At 42.8% G+C, this 27,526-nt stretch overlaps 1 protein-coding gene across 1 annotated transcript; it reads left to right on the forward strand.

The window, feature by feature from the left end:
- Positions 1–586: 586 nt before the first annotated feature.
- LOC110533691 (neuronal acetylcholine receptor subunit alpha-10-like) lies at positions 587–21,446 on the forward strand. The gene is made up of 6 exons (XM_021618146.3): positions 587–825; positions 13,189–13,334; positions 13,451–13,605; positions 15,077–15,323; positions 18,590–18,875; positions 19,777–21,446. The coding sequence occupies exons 1-6, from the start codon at positions 765–767 to the stop codon at positions 20,664–20,666; spliced, it is 1,785 nt and encodes a 594-aa protein (XP_021473821.3). The 5' UTR covers positions 587–764; the 3' UTR covers positions 20,667–21,446.
- The last annotated feature ends 6,080 nt before the right edge of the window (positions 21,447–27,526 follow it).

A 27,526-nucleotide genomic window follows, 5' to 3' on the forward strand; every position in this document is an offset into this window, starting at 1 on the left:
GGTGTTCATCCATCTGCAGTTTTCACCTATCACACCCATTCAACTCTTAACTGATTAAGTCACCATTGGCCTCATGGGGAAATCCCTGAGCAGTTTCCTTCGACTGGTGACTGTGTTAGGAAGGAGGCCTGTAATTTTGTAGTGACTGGGTGTATTGATACACCATCCAAGTGTAAAAACTTCACCATGCTCAAAGGAATATTCAATGTCTACTTTATTTTTTTACATCTACCAATAGATGACTCAAAGAAGGGCACTGGAACTTGTGACTTAAGCACATTTTTACTCCTGTAATTATTTAGGTTCGTATAACAAAGGAGTTGAATACTCATTAACTCTTATGAATTTGTAAAAAATTCGAAAAACATCATTCCAGTTTGACATTATCGGGTATTCTGTGTAGGCCGGTGACTATTTTATTTTTTCTCTCAAATGAATCAATTTTAAATTCAGGCTTTAATCAAAATGTGGATAAAGTTCTGGGGTGTGAATCCTTTAATGGCAGTGTATATAACATCGCACGGCGCGCCATGCCTCCTCTTGCACCATGTGGGGCGCGCACCACAGCGCGGTAAGAAGACTAGGTTACTGGATACAGCGGCAGTCCATCCAAAACCAGCTCTGTGCGCAGCTGTCTCTTCGCAGCGCGTTTCAGGCCTACGCTGAACTCCCCAAATACGGTAAATTCTCTCAGCTGTAGGGGGCTATTTTGCTCTTCTGCCCGCTGTGTCAAACAACTCGGCATATTGTGCCAGTTCAGCACCATGCATCTATGGAGAGTCTTTTCTACGTGGCTATTCTTCCTCTGTTTTAGTTTTCTTCCAGGTACGTGCTCATTTTTTGCTTAACAATTTTACAACATGTATTGCATTAGAGACAAGGTTCTGATTGCTTATCGATGGAAGAATTTGAGGGCAATTTTTCTCACTTAACAGTCCGTAGCCTAACAGTAGGCCATTTCGTTTTATTCCCCGAGTGTTCTAAAATGCCCACTACAATATAGTGACCTAACTGACCTAACATTGAAAATGTGGCAGATTATACATTCACATTGGATGCTGAATGAATGAACAACCCCTCAACGATGTATTAAGGTGCAAAGGTGGACTGTGGATATGACATGCATGCATCCATGAACTGTCACTATGTACTCTGGGTTGGTGATTTCAGGATGAAAACTTAGGTGATGTGATGTGATGTACTTGATGGTCTACCATGTCATAGTGCTTGACCCTATTATTAATGTTATTGCTGGTGTCACTCTTCACACAACTGTGGAGATTATGTGTTTGTACATTAATACCTGATTGATGTGCCCATGCTTCTACATCTGCATTGGTTGCTCGTTGAGGGTTTAGGCTGGGTTTCTTTATAAACACTGGGACAACTGCTGATATAAAAAGGGCTTTATACATTTGATTGATTGCACTCATGGCAAGCTGTTCCTCTCATAATTCCTCTCTCTTGCTCTCCATATCATCCCTTGATAATCCCCACCATCTGGGTCTCAAACCAACAGCTCGTGTGTTCTGACGTGACCACTGAGCTGAAAGAGCAAATACACACACACACACACACACACACACACACACACACACACACACACACACACACACACACACACACACACACACACACACACACACACACACACACACACACAAAAGAGATCAGAGCAGATGAGAGAATGACAGATTACACCATTACACCTACAAACTCTGTTGTCTGGACACGTGATATCTGCCAGCAGTCAACGGGTTAATGCTGTCATCCCTGTGACCTCTAACCCAGACTCATGCCTGGTCCTGCAGATACTGACAGGAGACAAAAGATAGCAGATGAATAAAGGGGAAACAGGAGCCGTGGTTACACCTTGCATTAACATGTGGTTGTGGTCATCCGATCAAGATGATCCGATAAGTATGGTAATAAAATGTCTCTTATATTCCCAATAGTGTCCGTATTGTGACCAGATTCCCTGGTCCTTCCCTGTATGCAAATTAATCCACCTGCCTTGGTCCTTCCTTATGATACAAGCTGTATACAGTAAATCAACAGAAAACAGCACACTTTTATAGTCAATAGTTTTACACATTATTACAGCCTATATTTAAGACAGATATGCTACTGTCTCAATATCCTCGACCTGTCCACAGCTGTACAAATAAATATTATTTCATATACAGTGCCTTGCGAAAGTATTCGGCCCCCTTGAACTTTGCGACCCTTTGCCACATTTCAGGCTTCAAACATAAAGATATAAAACTGTATTTTTTTGTGAAGAATCAACAACAAGTGGGACACAATCATGAAGTGGAACGACATTTATTGGATATTTCAAACTTTTTTAACAAATCAAAAACTGAAAAATTGGGCGTGCAAAATTATTCAGCCCCTTTACTTTCAGTGCAGCAAACTCTCTCCAGAAGTTCAGTGAGGATCTCTGAATGATCCAATGTTGACCTAAATGACTAATGATGATAAATACAATCCACCTGTGTGTAATCAAGTCTCCGTATAAATGCACCTGCACTGTGATAGTCTCAGAGGTCCGTTAAAAGCGCAGAGAGCATCATGAAGAACAAGGAACACACCAGGCAGGTCCGAGATACTGTTGTGAAGAAGTTTTAAGCCGGATTTGGATACAAAAAGATTTCCCAAGCTTTAAACATCCCAAGGAGCACTGTGCAAGCGATAATATTGAAATGGAAGGAGTATCAGACCACTGCAAATCTACCAAGACCTGGCCGTCCCTCTAAACTTTCAGCTCATACAAGGAGAAGACTGATCAGAGATGCAGCCAAGAGGCCCATGATCACTCTGGATGAACTGCAGAGATCTACAGCTGAGGTGGGAGACTCTGTCCATAGGACAACAATCAGTCGTATATTGCACAAATCTGGCCTTTATGGAAGAGTGGCAAGAAGAAAGCCATTTCTTAAAGATATCCATAAAAAGTGTTGTTTAAAGTTTGCCACAAGCCACCTGGGAGACACACCAAACATGTGGAAGAAGGTGCTCTGGTCAGATTAAACTTTTTGGCAACAATGCAAAACGTTATGTTTGGCGTAAAAGCAACACAGCTCATCACCCTGAACACACCATGCCCACTGTCAAACATGGTGGTGGCAGCATCATGGTTTGGGCCTGCTTTTCTTCAGCAGGGACAGGGAAGATGGTTAAAATTGATGGGAAGATGGATGGAGCCAAATACAGGACCATTCTGGAAGAAAACCTGATGGAGTCTGCAAAAGACCTGAGACTGGGACGGAGATTTGTCTTCCAACAAGACAATGATCCAAAACATAAAGCAAAATCTACAATGGAATGGTTCAAAAATAAACATATCCAGGTGTTAGAATGGCCAAGTCAAAGTCCATACCTGAATCCAATCGAGAATCTGTGGAAAGAACTGAAAACTGCTGTTCACAAATGCTCTCCATCCAACCTCACTGAGCTCGAGCTGTTTTGCAAGGAGGAATGGGAAAAAATGTCAGTGTCTCGATGTGCAAAACTGATAGAGACATACCCCAAGCGACTTACAGCTGTAATCGCAGCAAAAGGTGGCGCTACAAAGTATTAACTTAAGGGGGCTGAATAATTTTGCACACCCAATTTTTCAGTTTTTGATTTGTTAAAAAAGTTTGAAATATCCAATAAATGTCGTTCCACTTCATGATTGTGTCCCACTTGTTGTTGATTCTTCACAAAAAAATACAGTTTTATATCTTTATGTTTGAAGCCTGAAATGTGGCAAAAGGTCGCAAAGTTCAAGGGGACGAATACTTTCGCAAGGCACTGTATACATTTAATAATGTTATTTCCGTGCCCTCAATCCTTCTCTTTACTAGTATGTATCTTCTGTCTTTGCAAGGGTTCGTTCTGAGTGAAAGAGGATATATATTTTTTTTGTGTTATCATTATTGCTACCCTCTTCTTGCTGAACAGTAGGACGAGGAAAACACCTGTCCTGTTGCCAGTCATTCTAGTTTTCTATGTTCCTCTTTAGATACATGTGTTTCGTGGAGAAAGGTGATATCACATCCAGTTTTAACAATATTGTTTTCCTTCTTATGGCCATTTACATTTTTATTCCGCCAGCCATTTAAATGTATACTGTAAGTATTGAGAACTCTTCCTAACTGGGGTTATTATCTTTGTTTCTTGTAGAACCCCAAATGCATTGGTCTCCTCCCATTTCCACATAATATTGTATTTATTTTAGTTGTATGTGATCCGTTGCATATATTTTTTTTCCAGCACTGTCTTTAGAAATTGTTTTTGTTCGAACTGTACATTAAGACATTATTACCAAGCCCAAACCAACGGCTATTTAAAATCATGAATAAAATGACCTCCAACGGTGCTACCACTTTCCTTGGGTAGCATTGTTTCGTCACATGGATTCAAGGGCCCATAATAAATTGGAACCCTTCCCTTGTGGTGTGACACTTACAGCACAAAATCAGGTTAGCAGCAGTAAGCATTTCCTACCCTTTCACCTCAGTTGTAATATATCACTTCTGTACAATTATAGAAAAAAAATGACTGAATGCATGAATTCCTTTCGAATTAGACAGATAATACACGTACTAATATAGGCACTACATACAAAAATCGAATTACCTTTAACCAGGGGCAGCATTCAGTTGAAATTAAGCATTTAAGCAAATAGATATCATTTTATGTTATAGCATGAGATTCAATGTAGTCCATGTTTCTGGTCATACCTCGTACCAATAATAATGATAAGTAGTATCAGAAGTAATGAAATTAATATTAATAGTGTTAGTAACCATAATATGAATCATGATAATATCAATAATGAGGATCATTTTAATTGTAGTAATAACATCAATGAAAGTAATAGTAATAATAATAAATTATAATAATCATAATAAATAGTGGTAACCATAATGGTAGTACAAATGATCATATCACTGATAATAAATAAGAGGATTTGGTGTAGGACAGAGTGCATTCAGAAAGTATTCAGAGCCCTTGACCTTTTCCACATTTTGATACATTACAGCCTTATTCTAAAATGTATTAAATAAATGTTTTCCCTCAGCAATCTACACACAATACCCCATAATGACAAAGCAAAAAAACGTTTTTAGAAATTGTTACAAACTTGTTAAAAGTAAAAAACGGAAGTATGACATTTACTCAGTACTTTGTTGAAACACCTTTGGCAGCGATTGCAGCCTCAAGTTTTTTGGGGGTATGACGCTACAAGCTTGGCCCACCTGTATTTGGGGAGTTTCTCACATTCTTCTCTGCAGATCCTCTCAAGCTCTGTCAGGTTGGATGGGGAGAGTCGCTGCACAGCTATTTTCAGGTCTTTCCAGAGATGTTCAATCGGGTTCAAGTCTGGGCTCTGGCTGGGCCACTCAAGGACATTCAGAGACTTGTCCCGAAGCCACTCCTGCGTTACCTTGGCTGTGTGCTTAGGGTCATTGTCCTGTTGGAATGTGAACCTCCAGCCCGGTCTGAGGTGCTGAGTGCTCAGGAGTAGGTTTTCATCAAGGATCTCTCTGTACTTTGCTCCGTTCATCTTTTTCTCGATCCGGACTAGTCTCCAAGTTCCTGCCGCTGAAAAACATCCCCATGAGGTATTGTGTGTAGATTGATTAAATATTTTTTTTCCTCATCAATTTTAGATTAAGGCTGTAACGTAACAAAGTGGAAAAAGTCAAGGGGCATGATGACTTTCCAAATCCACTGTATGTACAAAAGTATGTGGACACCCCTTAAAATTAGTGGATTCGGCTATTTCAGCCACACTCGTTGCTGCCAGGTGTTTAAAATGGAGCACACAGCCAAGCAATCTTCATATACATTGGCATTAGAATGGCCTTACTGAAGAGCTCAGTGACTTTCAACGTGGCACTGAAATAGGATGCTACCTTTCCAACAAGTCAGTTCATCAAATTTCTGCCCTGCTAGGGTTGCCCTGGTCAACTGTTAGTGCTGTTATTGTGAAGTGGAAACATCTAGGAGCAGCAACGGCTCAGTCATGAAGTGGTAGGCAACACAAGCTCACAGAACGGGACCGCTGAGTGCTGAAGCGTGTAGCTCATAAAGAAATTGCCTGCCCTCGGTTGCAAAACTCACTACCGAGTTCCAAACGGACACTGGAAGCAACGTCAGCCCAATAACTGTTTGTTAGGTTTCCATTGCCAAGCAGTCGCTCACACGCCTAAGATCACCATGTGCAATTCCAAGGGAACACTGCTTGCCCCAATACACTGTGCCAACTGTAAAGTTTGGTGGAGGAAGAATATTGGGCTGAGGCTATTTTTCATGGTTCGGGCTAGGCCCCTTAGTTCCAGTGAAGGGAAAGCTTAATGCTACAGCATACAATGACATTCTAGACATTTCTGTGCTTCCAACTTTGTGGCAACAGTTTGGGGAAGGCCCTTTGCTGTCTCAGCATGACAATGCCCCTGTGTACAAAGCAAGGTCCATACATAAATGGTTTGTCTAGATCAGTGTGAAAGAACTTGACTGGCCTGCACAGAGCCCTGACCTCAACTCCATCGGACACCTTTGGGATGAATTGGAACGCCGACTGCGAGCCAGGCCTAATCGCCCAACACCAGTGCCCGACCTCACTGATGTTCTTGTGGTTGAATGTAAGCAAGTCCTCACAGCAATGTTTCAACATCTAGTGGAAAGCCTTCCCAGAAGAGTGGAGGCTGTTATAGCAGCAAATGGGGGACCATCTCCATATTAATGCCCATGATTTTGGAATGAGATGTTCAATGAGCAGGTTTCCACATACTTTAGGTCATATAGTGTATGTTACATACTATGGTTAGGGGTAACATTTAAATGTATGGTTAGTGATAGTGATATAAAAAATGATTTGTGATTAGAAAGCTTGCTAATTATGTCCAGATAGTGATGACCCAGAGCCATAGTAAATGAGGTCCTGGCTTCTGAAACGACCATTAGAGTTGATCCCAAAGTTCTTGTGTGTGTGTGTGCATGTGTTTGTGTCTCTGTGTGAGTGTGTGTGTGTGTGTGTCCAGTTGCTAGAGGAGAGCGAGTTGAGTGGAGGGCATGAGCAGGATTAACTTCTTATGGCTGGGGGCAGTATTGAGTAGCTTGGATGAATAAGGTGCCCAGAGTAAACTGCCTGCTACTCAGGCCCAGTTGCTAATATATGCATATTATTAGTATATCAAAATGTTTAAACCTATTTTTCCATATATAGACAGACCACCATATGTGTTAGAATAAAATCAACTACATATGCAGTGAGATTGTTTGATGCTTTAACGTCTTATGGCTGGGGGCAGTATTGAGTATCTTGCATGAATAAGATGCCCAGAGTAAACTGCCTGCTACTCAGGCCCAAAAGCTAGAATATTAGTAGATTTGGATAGAAAACACTCTGAAGTTTCTAAAACGGTTTGAATGATGTCTGTGAGTATAACAGAACTCACATGGCAGGCAAAAACCTGAGAAACAATCCAGGAAGTGGGAAATCTGATGTTTGTAGTTTTTCAACTCTTTGCTTATGGAATATACAGTATCTATGGGGTCAAATTGCACTTCCTAAGGCTTCCACTAGATGTCAACAGTCTTTAGAACCTTGTTTGATGCTTCTACTGTGAAGGAGGGGGCAATGGGAGCTGAATGAGTCAGTGGTCTGGCAGAGTGGCATGAGCTGACCACGCGCGTTCATGTAAGAGTTAGCTTGAGTTCCTGAAGACAAAGGATTCTCCGGTTGGAACATTATTGAAGATTTATGATAAAAAAACATCCTAAAGATTGATTCTATACTTCGTTTGACATGTTTCTACGGACTGTAATGGAACTTTTTGACTTTTCGTCTGCTTGCGCGTCATGAAGGTGGATTATTGGGCTAAACGCGCAAACAAAAAGGAGGTATTTGGACAAAAATTATGGACTTTATCGAACAAATCAAACATTTATTGTGGAACTGGGATTCCTGGGACTGCATTCTGATGAAGATCATCAAAGGTAAGTGAATATTTATAACATTATTTCTGACTTCTGTTGACTCCACAACATGGCGGATATCTGTATGGCTTGATTTGTTGTCTAAGAGCTGTACTCAGATTATTGCATGGTGTGCTTTTTTGGTAAAGCTTTTTTGAAATCTGACACAGCGGTTGCATTAAGGAGAAGTGTATCTATAATTCCATGAATAATAGTATCTTTTATCAATGTTTATTATGAGTATTTTTGTAAATTAATGTGGCTCTCTGCAAAATCACCGGATATTTTGGAACTACTGAACATAACGCGCCAATGTAAACTCAGATTTTTGTGTATAAATATGAATTTTATCGAACAAAACATACATGTATTGTGTAACATGAAGTCCTATGAGTGTCATCTGATGAAGATCATCTAAGGTTAGTGATTCATTTTATCTCTATTTCTGCTTTTTGTGACTCCTCTCTTTGGCTGGAAAATGGCTGTGTGTGTTTTTGTGACTAGGCTCTGACCTAACATAATCATATGTTGTGCTTTCGCTGTAAAGCCTTTTTGAAATCAGACCCTGTGGTGGGATTAACAACAAGTGTATCTTTAAAATGGTGTAAAATAATTATATATTTGAGGAATTTTAATTATGAGATTTCTGTTGTTTTGAATTTGGCACCCTGCACTTTCACTGACTGTAGTCATATCGATCCCGTTAGCGGGATTCAAGCCATAATTAATCGTGCCATGGTAAAACATGCACTCCTGTAGATCTGTAATAATTGGATGGTGAAACTTGCATCCAGCCAACCAGAAAAGCAAGGCGAAGCATTTCAGGCATTCTTTAAAGTCAGCACAATCCTTTTCCTGTAAAGAAACAGTATTTTTTATTTATTTAGCCAAGGCGTTTAGAATTGTGGAGTGGAGCGTTAATATTACACAATGACATCACGTTCCCTGAGGTACCTTCAAAATTACTCTGCAATCATAATTTAATCGAAAAACACTGTTTCCATCAATAAAGAAAGTTTGACAAAAGAAAAATCTACCCCCGACTAACAGATACAATTTTTGTTGATCTTTATAGCTGCCATTTCTATTTTTATTTAACTAGGCAACTAGGCAAGTCAGTGAAGAAAAATTATTAGTTACAACATTGCTTTTCCTACACCGGCCAAACCCGGACCAATTGTGCGTCACCCTATGGTACTCCCAATCACAGCCGGTTGCTGCCAACAAACTCCCGCTCCTCCTCTGGCGCTCATTGTCGCCAGTTTACTCATTATTATGCACACCTGCCACCATCGTTAAGCGCACATGCGCTTCATGAGACTCATCTGGACTCTATCACCTTCCTGATTACCTCCCGTTTATCTGTCACTCCCTTTGATTCTTTCCCCAGGTGTTATTGACTCTGTTTCATGCCTGTTCACTACTCGTGTTTCTTGTTTTGTTTATTTATCAAATTCAATCCCTGTACTTGCTTCTTGATTATTAGTGTACATATTACAGAATAACGTCTCCCCCAAAGGGAAGCAACAGGGCTTTTTTTTTCATATTTGAAAAATAAATACAATTCAACTGGTGACGTCGGGTCCAAGGGCGGCTGCCAACACAACCGGGGATGCTCCAGCTGGCTAGTCAAGCTTCCATGCCTCAGCTGGCTTGATAGGTTCACAAACCTCGGTTGGCTTGTCAGGCTTCCATTGCAGACGCTACTGGGGTTCCCGCGCCTCAGTTGGCTCTGCAGGTTCCCGCGCCTCAGCTGGCTCTGCAGGTTCTTGGTTCTCGGGACTGTCCCTTTGGTCGGTGGCTGGAGCTGCGCATCAGGGACAGGGTACTGTCTCGTCTACTCTCGCTCCTCCTCTCTGGCACTCGTTGTTGCCATGATATCCACCTGGACTCCATCACCTTCCTTATTACCTCCCCCTATACTGTATCTGTCACTCCCTTTGGTTCTTTCCCGAGGCGTTATTGATTGTTTGTTTCATGTCTGTATGCTACGTGTTTCTTGTTCTGTTTGTTAATTTATTAAATTCACTCCCTGTACTTGCTTCCCGATTCTTAAGTACACGTTACACACTTCTTAATGGTCTCTGAACGTTACTAAAGATTTTATGAAAAGTTTTCTTACCGTTCTCTGACCAGTTTGAGAACATAACTTTAAATAGAACCATTAGGAAATGTTATGCTGAGGTATTAAAATTCCCACAGGGGAATGTTACTAACGTTCTCTGAACTACTCAAGTCAATGTAAAGTGATGAAATACCAAGATCTTTTTTTTTTTCTTCCAAGTTCCTTATGTGCGGATACTGTTCCAAAGTCAAGCAGCTATCCAGCACCATTCCCATACAATTGTGGGAGGGTTGTATGCAAAATAACCATAGGACAACCACACTCACCAAGTACCAAGAAACATAGTTCTCAATGTTATGTGCTAGCTGGGATTTGCCTGTTTTTCGAATTTCTCTCTCCCACACAAACACATGCATGCGTTGTTTGAGAATTAGTGCCTGTACAATCTTTGGCAGTAGTAGGTGTCTCAAATAAAATATTATTGGTTACATTCGCCGAATACAACAGTGAAATGCTAACTTACGAGCCCATTCCCAACAGTGCAAGGTTAAAAAGTAAGACAAATTTGATAAAGAAAATATTAACACAAAAACAATGAGGCTATATACAAGGAGTACCAGTACCAAGTCAATGGGCAGGGGTACGAGGTAGTTGAGGTAATGCAGTATGTGGGTAGGGGTAAAAGTGACAAGGCAGTCAGAATATATAAATGGAGTAGCAGCAGCATACGTAAAGTGTGTCTGTGTGTCATCGGCAAACGTAAGGATGGTGTTGGAGTTGTGAGCGGCCACGCAGTCGTGGGTGAACAGCGAGTACAGGATGGGACTGAGCATGTACCCCTGAGGGGCCCCCCTGTTGAGGGTCAGCGTGGCGGATGTGTTGTTGTCTACCCTCACCACCTGGCGGCGGTCCATCAGGACATCCAGGATCTATTTGCAGAGGGAGGTGTTCAGTCCCAGGTTCCTTGGCTTAGTGATGAGCTTGGAGGGCACTATGGTGTTGAATGCTGAGCGTTTGTCAATGAACAGCATTCTCGCGTAGGTGTTCCTTTTGTCCAGGTGGGAAAGGGCAGTGCGGAGTGCAATAGAGATTGCGTCATCTGTGGATATGTTAGGGCAGTACGCGAATTGGAGTGGGTCCAGTATTTTTGGGATGATGGTGTTGATGTGAGCCATGACCAGCCTTTCAAGGCATCTCATGGCTACAAATGTGAGTGCTACGGGGCGGTAGTCATTTAGACAGGTTACCTTGTTGTTCTTAGGCACAGGGACTATGGTGGTTTGCTTGAAATATGTAGGTATTACAGACTTGGTCAGAGAGAGGTTGAAAATGTCAGTGAAGACACTTGCCAGCTGGTCAGCGCATGCTCTGAGTACACGTCCTGGTAATCCATCTGGCCCTGTGGCCTTGTGAATGCTAACCTGTTTAAAGATCTTACTCACATCGGCTACAGAGAGCGTGATCACACAGTCGTCTGGAACAGCTGGTGCTCTCACACATGGTTCAGTGTTGCTTGCCTTGAAGCGGGCATAGAAGGCATTTAGCTCGTCTGGTAGGCCCATGTCACTGGGCAGATCTTGGCTGGGTTCCCCGTTGTGTAGAGACAATGAGTGTGTCAAATGTTTTGCTATCGGTGGTGTAGTGCCAGATAGAGCGTGGCTGTGCTGCACTTTGCTGTCTGCAGTAGGAAGTGAATGGACAGGCATTTAGCAGCTCTAGATGGACACGTTATCTCATTTACTGTTTATAATTACCTACCTGCTTATCTCCTCCCCTCTCCTCCCTTCTCCGTTCTCTAACGTCTCTCCATCATTTCTGTCCAGAGCGTTCAGTAATTACCTCCTTCCCTCCATACCTTTCTCTCTGTCTTTCCTCATCTTACCCTAAAGTCACTCCTAATTTACTACTCCATGTTTATCACTCCAATATTTCCCATTTCTGTTTCCATTCATCTCCCTCAATACTCTCTCTCTCATCCTCTGTTTGTCTGTCTGTCTCTGTCTCTTTCTTTCTCATTCTATCGCTCTCTCTCTGCCTGTCTGTCTCTGTGTCTGTCTGTCAAATTGTATTTCTAATTAAATTCACATGAGATTGGAATTGTATTGTTTATTTGTTTGTTTGTTGCCAAACCAATTCCAAATATAACTGGGCCTCAATAAGCTGTCCCAAACCCAACAGCAACTCTTCCAACAAAGGCTTGAGAGACTGCAGGATTCTCCCACCACTTCATCAATGAATTAATAATTAACGTTCCTACATATACACTGAACAAAAATATCAATGCAACATGAAACGATTTCAAAGATTTTACTGAGTTACAGTTCATATAAGGAAATCAGTCAATTAAAATAAATTCATTAGGGCCTAATCAATGGATTTCACATGACTGGGAATACAGATATGCATCTGTTGGTCACATATACCTTAACAAAAGGTAGGGGTGGGGTCTGCGGTTGTGAGGCCGGTTGAACGTACTGACAAATTCTCTAAAATGACGTTGGAGGTGGCTTATGGTAGAGAAATTAACATTCAATTATCTTGCAACAGCTCTGGTGGACATTCCTGCAGTTCCTTGCACACTCCCTCAAAATTCTTGACATCTGTGGCATTCTGTTGTGTGACAGACCTGCACATTTTAGAGTGGCCTTTTATTGTCCCCAGCACAAGGTGCACCTGTGTAATGACCATGCTGTTTAATAAGCTTGTTGGTATGCCACGCCTGTCAGCTGGATGGAACATGCTGGCAAAGGAGAAATGTTCACTAACAGGGATGTAAACAAATTTGTGCACAACATTTGAGAGAAGTAAGCTTTTTGAGTGTATGGAAAATGTCTTGTTCAGTATTGGAAGGAGGCTAACCAAAGTTACTGTAACATTATCAAATGTAATGGTTGTAGTGAGTCATGCACGGAGGACCAGACATACATGTAGGCTAGCTTTGGAGTCATTTAGTGGATTACAAGGTACGACTTAGGTTAATCAAGCTGGGATGCTGTTGAGTCAATTTGCCCCATTCCTTTGAGGAACTGAGGCTTGAATTAGAATAATAATGAAGGTTGTGAGTGATGTGGATTTAACGTGATTCCTTAAGCTCTGCTAGGCTTTACTTACTGTGCTTACAACTCACTCACTCTCTCTCTCTCTGGCAGTGTGTCTGGGTGCTCATGGGAGATATGCTCAGAAGTTGTTGACTGATTTGTTCGCTAACTACACCAACGCTCTGAGACCGGTAGAGGACACAGACCACATCATCAACGTCACACTGCAGATCACCCTCTCACAGATAATTGACATGGTAAACACACACAAAAACATATACACAAATGCATACATACACAAGGTCACCACAATGACCCCACATGCACTACTTATCCTCTGTATAGGCCTCATCTGATACTGTTTTCCCTGCAGGATGAGCGGAACCAGATCCTGACCACGTACCTGTGGATCCGGATGGTGTGGACGGACGCCTACCTCACTTGGAAGAAGGAGGACTACGATGGTCTCGATACCATCCGCATACCTAGTAGTTATGTATGGAGGCCTGATATTGTCCTATATAACAAGTAGGTCTGGCTGGTATTGAGACACATCGGTTCTTCCTGCAGGGGTTTGTTATCCTCTTCCTCACATTCATTTTCCTCACCCTCCTCTGCTATGGACACAACCTGGACACCCTAGATGCTATCACTCAGGGAGTGTCAAGGCCACAGGTGTGCTTCTGATGCTCATCACAGTGTATTGGAGCAGTAGTTTTTTCACTAGTGTCAGGGGTTCTTCCTGGTTAGGTTACGTAGACAGAACGGTTTCCTGGCACTAGTTATAATCTATGGCAATGTCAACCTGAAATGAAAAGTAAATAGAACTAAAGACAAGGTTGGTCGCCTGTCTTTTCCAGTATGCGGTTTTTACGCTTGTTTTTGGATACTAGTTGTTCTTGCCAAAACTAGCACCTGGATCTTGACGTACTGCTATGCACTGGGTTTTCTATTGGGAAATACAGTATAAGTGGAATAGTCCTTCTATTTATTATTTCACAGTATCTTTTTCTCCCTTTATTTTGTTATGTTTTAATCTCTATTTGTTGTAATTACAACACACAACTGAATCAGTAAACCCTTTAGGATGGGCTTGACTTGAACATGTTCTATATCGTTTTTTCCAGAGATTATATCTTGACAGGTGTGAGGGATGTGTGTTACATGAAACTCAAAATAATCCCCTTCCTGAATCCCTGTTGGAGGATGGTTCGTAGCAGGGGGATGCCACAGAATGCAGATTAAGTTCCTAAAATATGGCTTCTGAAAAGATTCATTTGAGGGTGGTGACTATTAAAGTTCTATGTTCAGTCCAGTCCCCGTGATCAAGGTCAGAAATGTAGTGAGAGTGCTGAGTGTAGGAGTTGGCTATGAGAGGAGGGCTCCACTCCTGCCCTCCCCAATCTCTTTGTGCCTCGACCATCCTGTCATCCTGCCTGACCATCATGACATCCTTTATCTCTCTGTGAGTCATTCAGGTTTCCTGTCGTTAACTGTCATTAACCCTCTCATCTGCCTCTTCAACCACTCCATCTGTCTTTAAGTCTGTCTGTCTGTCTTTAAGTCTTTCTGTCTGTCTTTAAGTCTGTCTGTCTGTCTGTCTGTCTGTCTGTCTGTCTGTCATTAAGGTATTAGACACTCCATGCCCATCGTCCTTCCCTACATTTCTGCCCTCTGTCTTTTCCCAGTCACACCTCTAAAGAGTCTTTAGTCTATTGACAGTAAGTATATCTTTTCTCTTTTTCTTTAATATCAATTGTAGATAAGAAAAAAAAAAAATGGTTTTAATTGCCTTCTTTGTTCGCGAATTAATTCCTCACATACTCATTCCCCTGGCTCTTCTCCCTCCCTCCGTCTCTCCTCCTCCCATCATCCTTTTGCTATTTCTCCCCCATACACTCCCCCCTCTTTCCAAACTCCCTACTCCCCCTTCACCCTCCCCTCCCTCTCACCTCTTACCCGTACACTCTCCCTTCCTCGCACCCCCCCCCCCCCCCAGTGCTGATGACCAGTTCTCCAGCTCTATGGAGACCAACGTGGTGATCCGTAACGACGGACAGATCATGTGGGACCAGCCGGCCATCAGTAAGAGCTCGTGCTCCGTGGATGTGTCCTTCTTCCCATTTGATGCCCAGCAGTGTCGCCTAACCTTCGGCTCCTGGACACACAACGGCAACCAGATGGACCTGGTCAACGCCCTAGACAGCGCTGACCTGGCCGACTTTGTGGCCAACGTAGAGTGGGAGGTCAGATTGATTTGTTTATTTTGCCACTTTTCTATACAGGCTAAGCCTGATCTTTATTCCCTTTTTGCACTTTATTGATTGAAAACACTTTTGCATTTGTAAGACTGTCTTATCTTGATGTCATTTACAAAACTATAATTGCAACATGTAAAGTGTTGGTCCCAGGTTTCATGAGCTGAAATAAAACATTTTCCATGCATACAAAAAGCTTTTATCTCTGCACTAATTATGTTTAATTTTGTGCACAAATTTGTTTACATCCCTGTTAGTAAGCATGTATTCTTTGCCAAGATAATCCATCCACCTGACAGGTGTGGCATATCAAGAAGCAGATTAAATGTAATGATCATTACACATGTGCACCTTGTCCTGGGGACAATAAAAGGCCGCTCTAAAACATTTTGTCACACAACACAATGCCACAGATGTCTCAAGTTTTTAGGGATCATACAATTGCCATGCTGACTGCAGGAATGTCCACCAGAGCTGTTGCCAGAGTATTTAATGTTAATTTCTCTACCATAAGCCGCCTCCAATGTCATTTTAGACTATGTGGCAGTACGTCCAACCGGCCTCACAAACATAGACCATGTGTATGGCGTCATATGGGCGAGCGGTTTTCTGACATCAACATTGTGAACAGAGTGTCCCATAGTGGCAGGCATAAGCTACGGACAATGAACACAATTGCATTTTATTGATAGCAATTTGAATGCACAGAGATACCGTGACGAGATCCAAGAGTATGTAGATGCCAGTCAAGTTATTCCACAACGTCCTCAGCAAACCATTTTTTGTATGGACCTAGCTTTGTACACGGTGGCATTGTCATGCTGAAACAGGAAAGGGCCTTCACCAAACTGTTACCACAAAGCTGGAAGAAAAGAATGGTCTAAAATGTAATTTTATGCTGTAGTGTCAAGATTTCCCTTCACTGGAGCTAAGGAGCCTATACCATGAAAAACAGCACCAGACCATTATTCCTCCTCCACTGAACTTTACAGTTGGCGCCAAACCCAGATTCATTCACCGGACTGCCAGATGTTGAAGCGTGATTCATAACTCCAGTGTTTCCACTGCTCCAAAGTCCAATGGTGGTGAACTTTACACCACTCCAGCAGACGCTTGGCATTGCGCATGGTGATCTTGGGCTTGTATGTGGCTGCTTAGCCATGGAAACTAATTTCATGAAGCTCCCGACAAACAGTTTCCAGAAGCAGTTTGGAACTTGGTAGTGAGTGTTGCAACCGAGGCCAGAAATGTTTTTATTATGAGCTACACGCTTTAGCACTCGGCAGTCCCGTTCTGTGAGCTTGTGTTGCCTACCACTGTTTCTCCTAGACCTTTCCACTTCCCAATAACAGCACTTACAGTTGACTGGGGCAGCTCCAGCAAAGCAGAAATGTGACAAACTGACTTGTTGGAAAGGTCTGCCATGTTGAAAGTACAGTGCCTTGCGAAAGTATTCGGCCCCCTTGAACTTTGCGACCTTTTGCCCCATTTCAGGCTTCAAACATAAAGATATAAAACTGTATTTATTTGTGAAGAATCAACAACAAGTGGGACACAATCATGAAGTGGAACGACATTTATTGGATATTTCAAACTTTTTTAACAAATCAAAAACTGAAAAATTGGGCGTGCAAAATTATTCAGCCCCCTTAAGTTAATACTTTGTAGCGCCATCTTTTGCTGCGATTACAGCTGTAAGTCGCTTGGGGTATGTCTCTATCAGTTTTGCACATCGAGAGACAGACATTTTTTCCCATTCCTCCTTGCAAAACAGCTCGAGCTCAGTGAGGTTGGATGGAGAGCATTTGTGAACAGCAGTTTTCAGTTCTTTCCACAGATTCTGGATTGGATTCAGGTCTGGACTTTGACTTGGCCATTCTAACACCTGGATATGTTTATTTTTGAACCATTCCATTGTAGATTTTGCTTTATGTTTTGGATCATTGTCTTGTTGGAAGACAAATCTCCGTCCCAGTCTCAGGTCTTTTGCAGACTCCATCAGGTTTTCCTCCAGAATGGTCCTGTATTTGGCTCCATCCATCTTCCCATCAATTTTAACCATCTTCCCTGTCCCTGCTGAAGAAAAGCAGGCCCAAACCATGATGCTGCCACCACCATGTTTGACAGTGGGGATGGTGTGTTCAGCTGTGTTGCTTTTACGCCAAACATAACGTTTTGCATTGTTGCCAAAAAGTTCAATTTTGGTTTCATCTGACCAGAGCACCTTCTTCCACATGTTTGGTGTGTCTCCCAGGTGGCTTGTGGCAAACTTTAAACAAACCTTTTTATGGATATCTTTAAGAAATGGCTTTCTTCTTGCCACTCTTCCATAAAGGCCAGATTTGTGCAATATACGACTGATTGTTGTCCTATGGACATAGTCTCCCACCTCAGCTGTAGATCTCTGCAGTTCATCCAGAGTGATCATGGGCCTCTTGGCTGCATCTCTGATCAGTCTTCTCCTTGTATGAGCTGAAAGTTTAGAGGGACGGCCAGGTCTTGGTAGATTTGCAGTGGTCTGATACTCCTTCCATTTCAATATTATCGCTTGCACAGTGCTCCTTGGCATGTTTAAAGCTTGGGAAATCTTTTTGTATCCAAATCCGGCTTTAAACTTCTTCACAACAGTATCTCGGACCTGCCTGGTGTGTTCCTTGTTCTTCATGATGCTCTCTGCGCTTTTAACGGACCTCTGAGACACTCACAGTGCAGGTGCATTTATACGGAGACTTGATTACACACAGGTGGATTGTATTTATCATCATTAGTCATTTAGGTCAACATTGGATCATTCAGAGATCCTCGCTGAACTTCTGGAGAGAGTTTGCTGCACTGAAAGTAAAGGGGCTGAATAATTTTGCACGCCCAATTTTTCAGTTTTTGATTTGTTAAAAAAGTTTGAAATATCCAATAAATGTCGTTCCACTTCATGATTGTCCCACTTGTTGTTGATTCTTCACAAAAAAATACAGTTTTATATCTTTATGTTTGAAGCCTGAAATGTGGCAAAAGGTCGCAAAGTTCAAGGGGGCCGAATACTTTCGCAAGGCACTGTAACTGAGCTATCAGTAAGGACTGCCATTGTTTGTCTATGGAGATCGCATGTGCTCGATTTTATATACATGTCAGCAATGGGTGTTTCTGAAGTAGCTGAATCCACATACTTTGGTGTATACAGTGTACGTGTGTTCTTATACCACTAGACTACCCCAGGCCACACATTTATATTATTTTCCATGCTATCCTAACAACAGGTTCTGGGTATGCCAGCCAAGAAGAACGTGATCCTGTATGGCTGTTGCTCAGACCCCTACCCAGACATCACCTACACCCTGCACCTGAAACGCAGGGCCTCCTTCTACATCTTCAACCTACTCATCCCCTGCATGATGATCTCCTTCCTGGCCCCGCTGGGCTTCTACCTGCCGGCTGACTCTGGGGAGAAAGTGTCCCTGGGGGTCACTGTGCTGCTGGCCCTGACCGTGTTCCAGCTGCTGGTGGCAGAGAGCATGCCACCCTCGGAGAACGTACCACTCATAGGTGAGGGGCTTGGGGGTGTTAGAAAGAGAGAGGGGGGAGAGATATGGAGGAGGGAGGGAGAAAAAGAGAATGAGAAAGGGAGAGAGAAACAGCTTGCCATGAGTACAGCAATCAGAGAGAAAGAGACACATTAGAATATATGCTTTTCTCTGGGCTTTTGAGGTCATTTTATCTCCTTCTCCAACACTAACAGAGACTGACCAGCTTGCCTCAGAGACGTTTATAGATCTTCTTCTCCCATAAACTCGGGCAGAAATGTTTAGTGAATATTGAAGGGGTCTTGCTCAGCACAATGTCCTCATACAGCCTCTCTCTGCTGCTCCATTTAACTGCCTGGAATAGTAGATATGTGATACACAGCAGGGAGACCTTTATGAATACTGAATAAGCATATTTTCTATGTACATTCACTATACTATTCCATATTTTATTGTGATAGTATTGGGATGAGCAAAAAGCACTTTTGAATCAACTTTGAAATGCATGCAGAGTTAAACAAGAGTGTAGGCATTTTTGCATTTGTATTTCAATATAGCCATGATTTGAGTTGTAGTATTTGTGTGTGAGTTGTAGTATTTGTGTGTGCTTGGCTTAGAGAGCTGCTGTACTAAATTGTGTTGGTGTATGTAGGATAATGTTGATGCAATGGTACAGAGGCCAGGCAAGTCGATATTGGCTGTCCAGATCATTTAATGTGCTGCAACCACAGCTTGATAACCTATACCCTGCCTTCTCTCTCTGGAGCAATTGTACTTGTCTGTCTATTTAACACGGTCCAGAATCCTGCAAGGCAGTGATGTTATGTTAGCCAATGTACACCATTACATTGAATGATTATGTTTGAATATTTGAGTTGTTATACATGAAATAGACTGTATTGCTGATCACTATTTCTCCACAGGGAAGTACTACATTGCTACCATGACGATGATCACCGCATCGACCGCCCTGACTATCTTCATCATGAATATCCATCACTGTGGTCCGGAGGCGCGTCCCGTCCCTGAATGGGCCCGCCGCTTCATCCTGCACTACCTGGCACGGATCTGCTTCGTCTTCGAGGTGGGAGAGAACTGCTTCACTGGAACCCCCAAGAAACAGGCCCCGCCTGAGCCCCCACCCGACCACAATATCAACCCCCTAACTAGAGGTACTAACTGGGATGTGAACGGGCAGGCCTGGGGGGGCATGGAAGGGAGGGGTGAAGAGGAAGTGGGAGGGGTGGGCATAAAGACTCCGGAAGAGAAAGAGGAGGGGAATAGACTGGATGTGAAGAAAGGGTCATACCAAATGTTTGAGCCCAGTAGGTGGAAAGACGACCTGTTTGTAAGTATAGATGCAGAAGAGGAGGAGGAGGGAGCAGCAGGAAGGGAGAAGGGAGAAGGAGGAGAGGCAGAAAGAGAGAATTGTTTCAGAGGAAAAATTGGGTGCATGGGAGGGGCAGAGGAAAAAAAAGGCAAAGGTGGAGGAGGAGGAGAGAGAGGAGGTGCAAGAGGAGGAGGAGAGAGAGGCTGTGTGGAAGGAGGAGGTGAAAGAAGGAAAGGATCATTAGGAGGTGCAGAGGATAGGGGTAGGAGGGAGGTGGTGGTGAGCGTCCAGTGTGTGTGTCAGCACCAGGCGCTCCGCAGGAACATAGAGTACATCGCCAGCTGCTATCATGACCAGCGTTCCACTCAGAGACGTACGGGTGAGTGGAGGAAGGTGGCCAAGGTCATGGACCGACTCTTCATGTGGCTCTTCTTTATCATGGTCTTCCTCATGAGCCTCCTCATTATGGGCAAGGCCGTCTGAGCACGTGCAGAGAGCAGAGGGAGAAGACTCCAGGTACAAGTGACCCTCAGGCACAGATCTAAGATCAGATCCTACCCTTCCCAAATGCTGACCTTAACCATTAAGGAGGATCCCAAACTGACCTTAGATCAGTGTCTAATGGTAACTTTATCCTACTCCGAGGGGCATTAGGCCAACTAAACCATTCAGTGTTTACCACTGGAGATACTGTGTGTGGGGTTTTGTACGTACTGTATACTAGCTGTTAATATTCAGCAATGTGAGGTAGACTTAATTGATCTCATTTCATACAGAAGTAGTTTTCTGTGAGTCTAAAGTGTTTGTAGGGGAGACAGGAACAAACTTCATCTGTGAAATGGAGCCAAAGTAATTCTTCTGCCACCTGGCGACTATTATAAACACACAGTTTAACAAGTCCACATTTTTATATTACTATAACTTTTAACGCTCTTCATCCTTTTACTGATTTACTGTATGTGAATAATCCATTAGACAATTGTATTTTTAAGTGTACTTCTCAGGCCTGCCTGTCACTATATGAGAACGACAGTACTTTATGAGTGCACACCTGAGAAGTGCACACTTTCTTTGAGTGCACTTGACGCTGTTGAAGATTTGATGTGTAGATATAGTATAGAATGACAATGCTAAAATAATAGTAGTGGTCCATGCTTAAGAAGACTAATGTATCCAATGCTTATCACTTGTCTTGTACCATAAACAATATTACATATGTACAAGTACGCCATTAAATGTATTAAATATTTCATAATATCCAAATCCCTCTGACTTTTTCACTTTGTAACCCCAGGAAAACATTTCAGAGTGAGTCAGGAAAGGGAAAGGAATACTGTTATACACTCATCCATTCCAGTTGTGAGGAATAGGACAGGATACATGGAAGAGAATGAGGGGGACGGTACAATAGGACATGTAGTAATGTAATCCAATAACCCTTTAACATCATTAGAGCTTTGTGAATGAATTAGAAAAGCCATTTAACCTTAACTTTAAAACCCATTGGAGAGTTCTGTTGTGACGGTACAAGGGTAATCTCCCTCATCCACTGCCAGACACTAATTCTGCTCACGATGACAACCATTCATATACACTCCCAAACTACACACACTGTAGATAACAGGATTTTCATAGGCTTTGAACCGGACCGCTTAAACTTGCTTAGTGGAGTGGTGCCAGGAAAATAACCTCTCCCTCAACGTAAAAAAAAATGAAGGAGCTGATTGTGGACTTCATGAGACACTGATCATTATTCACGATTCATTCAGGACTATCTGTAATCACGGTAGCATCCACATTAATGTAGCAGTGCTTAGAAAAAAATTACATTATATAATTATATTAAATTATTAATATTATTATATTAAATTATAAAAATGTACCATTCATTCCTATTGGGCACAAAATAATCTGAAACAACCCAAACAGCAAATACATCTAAGTTTGTAGAAGCTTGATGCAATCATTGCGTGCTAGCAATATGGGACCAAATACTAAACTTATTACTATTTTAATGCACAAATGAATTTGTCCCAATACATTTGGTGGGACTATGTACAAAAAGTGTTATAATTTCTAAACGTTTCACCTAATATCGATGAAAATACTCTCAAATTAAAGCTGACGGTCTGCAGTTTAACCTCATAGTCATTGTATAATTTTAAATCCAAAGTGCTGGAGTACAGAGTCAAAAAAACAAAAGTAAATGTCACTGTCTGTCACACCTACTCCTGCTCCTTCCTACCGGTGCTCAACATCAACGGTCCTGCTCACGATGACACCAGTCCTGGCAACCCACATTACACACACCTGGCAACCATCATTGCTCATACCTGCTCCCCATCGTTACGTACACCTGGACTTCATCATCACCCTGATTACTCTTCCTTTATTTAGCCCTCAGTAGTGTCAGTCATTAGGTAGTGTTGAGTTCGCCCATCGCTCATGTTTGTTCAGTTTATCGGAGAGTGAGGTCTGCACAACGCATCACCGGGGTCAAACAACCTGCCCTCCAAGACACCTACACCACCCGATGTCACAGGAAGGCCAAAAAGATCATCAAGGACAACAACCACCCGAGTCACTGCCTGTTCACCCCGTTATCATCCAGAAGGCGAGGTCAGTACAGGTGCATCAAAGCAAGGAGCGAGAGACTGAAAACCGCTTCTATCTCAAGGCCATCAGACTGTTAAACAGCCATCACTAACATTGAGTGGCAGCTGCCAACATACTGACTTAAATCTCTAGCCACTTTAATCATTAAAAATGGTATGTAATAAATGTATCACTAGTCACTTTAATAAACAATGCCACTTTATATAATGTTTACATACCCTACATTACTCATCTCATATGTATATACTGTACTCTATACCATCTACTGCATCCTGCCTATACCGTTTGGCCATCGCTCATCCATATATTTATATGTACATATTCTTATTCATTCCTTTTCACTTGTGTGTATAAGGTAGTTGTTGTAAAATTGTTAGATTACTTGTTAGATATTACTGCATGGTCGGAACTAGAAGCACAAGCATTTCGGTACACTCACATTAACATCTGCTAACCATGCGTATGTGACCAATAACATTTGATTTGACTCACCTTCTGCACCTGACTCCCGGTGTATACGTTACTGTCTCAACCATTTTGGAGCTCACTGTAACTGCCAAAATAAAGGAAACACCAACATTTTTTATTTTATTTATTTCACCTTTATTTAACCAGGTAGGCAAGTTGAGAACAAGTTCTCATTTACAATTGCGACCTGGCCAAGATAAAGCAAAGCAGTTCGACACATACAACGACACAGAGTTACACATGGAGTAAAACAAACATACAGTCAATAATACAGTATAAACAAGTCTATATACGATGTGAGCAAATGAGGTGAGATAAGGGAGGTAAAGGCAAAAAGGCCATGGTGGCAAAGTAGAGACAATATAGCAAGTAAAACACTGGAATGGTAGATTTGCAATGGGAGAATGTGCAAAGTAGAAATACAAATAATGGGGGTGCAAAGGAGCAAAATAAATAAATAAATAAAATACAGTAGGGAAAGAGGTAGTTGTTTGGGCTAAATTATAGGTGGGCTATGTACAGGTGCAGTAATCTGTGAGCTGCTCTGACAGTTGGTGCTTAAAGCTAGTGAGGGAGATAAGTGTTTCCAGTTTCAGAGATTTTTGTAGTTCGTTCCAGTCATTGGCAGCAGAGAACTGGAAGGAGAGGCGGCCAAAGAAATAATTGGTTTTGGGGGTGACTAGAGAGATATACCTGCTGGAGCGTGTGCTACAGGTGGGAGATGCAATGGTGACCAGCGAGCTGAGATAAGGGGGGACTTTACCTAGCAGGGTCTTGTAGATGACATGGAGCCAGTGGGTTTGGCGACGAGTATGAAGCGAGGGCCAGCCAACGAGAGCGTACAGGTCGCAATGGTGGGTAGTATATGGGGCTTTGGTGACAAAACGGATTGCACTGTGATAGACTGCATCCAATTTGTTGAGTAGGGTATTGGAGGCTATTTTGTAAATGACATCGCCAAAGTTGAGGATTGGTAGGATGGTCAGTTTTACAAGGGTATGTTTGGCAGCATGAGTGAAGGATGCTTTGTTGCGAAATAGGAAGCCAATTCTAGATTTAACTTTGGATTGGAGATGTTTGATATGGGTCTGGAAGGAGAGTTTACAGTCTAACCAGACACCTAAGTATTTGTAGTTGTCCACGTATTCTAAGTCGGAGCCGTCCAGAGTAGTAATGTTGGACAGGCGGGTAGGTACAGGTAGCGATCGGTTGAAGAGCATGCATTTAGTTTTACTTGTATTTAAGAGCAATTGGAGGCCACGGAAGGAGAGTTGTATGGCATTGAAGCTTGCCTGGAGGGTTGTTAACACAGTATCCAAAGAAGGGCCAGAAGTATACAGAATGGTGTCGTCTGCATAGAGGTGGATCAGAGACTCACCAGCAGCAAGAGCGACCTCATTGATGTATACAGAGAAGAGAGTCGGTCCAAGAATTGAACCCTGTGGCACCCCCATAGAGACTGCCAGAGGTCCGGACAGCATACCCTCCGATTTGACACACTGAACTCTATCAGAGAAGTAGTTGGTGAACCAAGCGAGGCAATCATTTGAGAAACCAAGGCTGTCGAGTCTGCCGATGAGGATGTGGTGATTGACAGAGTCGAAAGCCTTGGCCAGATCAATGAATACGGCTGCACAGTAATGTTTCTTATCGATGGCGGTTAAGATATCGTTTAGGACCTTGAGCATGGCTGAGGTGCACCCATGACCAGCTCTGAAACCAGATTGCATAGCAGAGAAGGTATGGTGAGATTCGAAATGGTCGGTAATCTGTTTGTTGACTTGGCTTTCGAAGACCTTAGAAAGGCATGGTAGGATAGATATAGGTCTGTAGCAGTTTGGGTCAAGAGTGTCACCCCCTTTGAAGAGAGGGATGACCGCAGCTGCTTTCCAATCTTTGGGAATCTCAGACGACACGAAAGAGAGGTTGAACGGGCTAGTAATAGGGGTGGCAACAATTTTGGCAGATAATTTTAGAAAGAAAGGGTCCAGATTGTCTAGCCCGGCTGATTTGTAGGGGTCCAGATTTTGCAGCTCATTCAGAACATCAGCTGAGCAGATTTGGGAGAAGGAGAAATGGGGAAGGCTTGGGCGAGTTGTTGTGGGGGGTGCAGTGCTGTTGACCGGGGTAGGAGTAGCCAGGTGGAAAGCATGGCCAGCCGTAGAAAAATGCTTATTGAAATTCTCAATTATAGTGGATTTATCAGTGGTGACAGTGTTTCCTATCTTCAGTGCAGTGGGCAGCTGGGAGGAGGGGTTCTTATTCTCCATGGATTTTACAGTGTCCCAGAACTTTTTTGAGTTAGTGTTGCAGGAAACAAATTTCTGCTTGAAAAAGCTAGCCTTGGCTTTTCTAACTGCCTGTGTATAATGGTTTCTAGCTTCCCTGAACAGCTGCATATCACGGGGGCTGTTCGATGCTAATGCAGAACGCCATAGGATGTTTTTTTGTTGGTTAAGGGCAGTCAGGTCTGGGGAGAACCAAGGGCTATATCTATTCCTGGTTCTAAATTTCTTGAATGGGGCATGTTTTTTTAAGATGGTTAGGAAGGCATTTAAAAAAAATATCCAGGCATCCTCTACTGACGGGATGAGATTAGAAAGGCCTGCTCGCTGAAGTGTTTCAGGGAGCGTTTTACAGTGATGAGTGGAGGTCGTTTGACCGCTGACCCATTACGGATGCAGGCAATGAGGCAGTGATCGCTGAGATCTTGGTTGAAAACAGCAGAGGTGTATTTAGAGGGCAAGTTGGTTAGGATGATATCTATGAGGGTGCCCGTGTTTAAGGCTTTGGGGAGGTACCTGGTAGGTTCATTGATTTGTGTGAGGTTGAGGGCATCAAGTTTAGATTGTAGGATGGCTGGGGTGTTAAGCATGTTCCAATTTAGGTTGCCTAGCAGCACAAGCTCTGAAGATAGATGGGGGGCAATCAGTTCACATATGGTGTCCAGAGCACAGCTGGGGGCAGAGGGTGGTCTATAGCAGGCGGCAACGGTGAGAGACTTGTTTTTAGAGAGGTGGATTTTTAAAAGTAAAAGTTCAAATTGTTTGGGTACAGACCTGGATAGTAGGACAGAACTCTGCAGGCTATCTTTGCAGTAGATTGCAACACCGCCCCCTTTGGCAGTTCTATCTTGTCTGAAAATGTTGTAGTTTGGAATTAAAATGTCTGAATTTTTGGTGGTATTCCTAAGCCAGGATTCAGACACAGCTAGAACATCCGGGTTGGCAGAGTGTGCTAAAGCAGTGAATAGAACAAACTTAGGGAGGAGGCTTCTAATGTTAACATGCATGAAACCAAGGCTATTACGGTTACAGAAGTCGTCAAAAGAGAGCGCCTGGGGAATAGGAGTGGAGCTAGGCACTGCAGGGCCTGGATTCACCTCTACATCGCCAGATGAACAGAGTAGTAGTAGAATAAGGGTGCGGCTAAAAGCAATAAGAATTGGTTGTTTGGAACGTCTGGAACAGAGAGTAAAAGGAGGTTTCTGGGGGCGATAAAATAGCATCAAGGTATAATGTACAGACAAAGGTAAGGTAGGATGTGAATACAGTGGAGGTAAACCTAGGTATTGAGTGATGAAGAGAGAGATATTGTCTCTAGAAACATCATTGAAACCAGGAGATGTCATTGCATGTGTGGGTGGTGGAACTAATAGGTTGGATAAGGTATAATGAGCAGGACTAGAGGCTCTACAGTGAAATAAGCCAATAAACACTAACCAGAACAGCAATGGACAAGGCATATTGACATGAAGGAGAGGCATGCTCAGTCGAGTGATCAAAAGGGTCCAGTGAGTGGAGAGGTTGGTTGGGGGTCACGGCGATTTAGACAGCTAAATCGGTAGCAAGCTAGCATAGGAGCAAGCTAGCATAAGATGGAGGTCTGTTATTAGCCAACTCTTGCGTTCCGTCAGTAGATTAGTGGGTTTCCGTGTGGTAGAGGGGATGAATCCAAATCACACAACAACAACAAAAATAAAAACAATAGAAATAGTTATAGAGGCCCAAGAAGAAAAATAAATCAATAAATAAAAATAAAATAAAAATTGTCCGATTGTCTATTCAGATAGCAGCCGATAAGATAGCCAACGGCTAGCAGGCCGCAGATGAGCGCCCAGGCAACGTTGCGCCGGAGGAGCCAGCCGGACAGTTCCCTCGGGTAGACAACGTCGGCAGTCTAGCCGTGAAGGCCCGGTGGGGCTCCGCGTAGGCAGCAAAACGGGTCCGGATAGGTGACTGCAGCCCAGGAGTGATTGA

The sequence above is a fragment of the Oncorhynchus mykiss genome, chromosome 10 (genome assembly GCF_057628025.1).
Source record: "Oncorhynchus mykiss isolate SJ-2025 chromosome 10, ASM5762802v1, whole genome shotgun sequence".
Classification (NCBI taxonomy): Eukaryota; Metazoa; Chordata; class Actinopteri; order Salmoniformes; family Salmonidae; genus Oncorhynchus; species Oncorhynchus mykiss.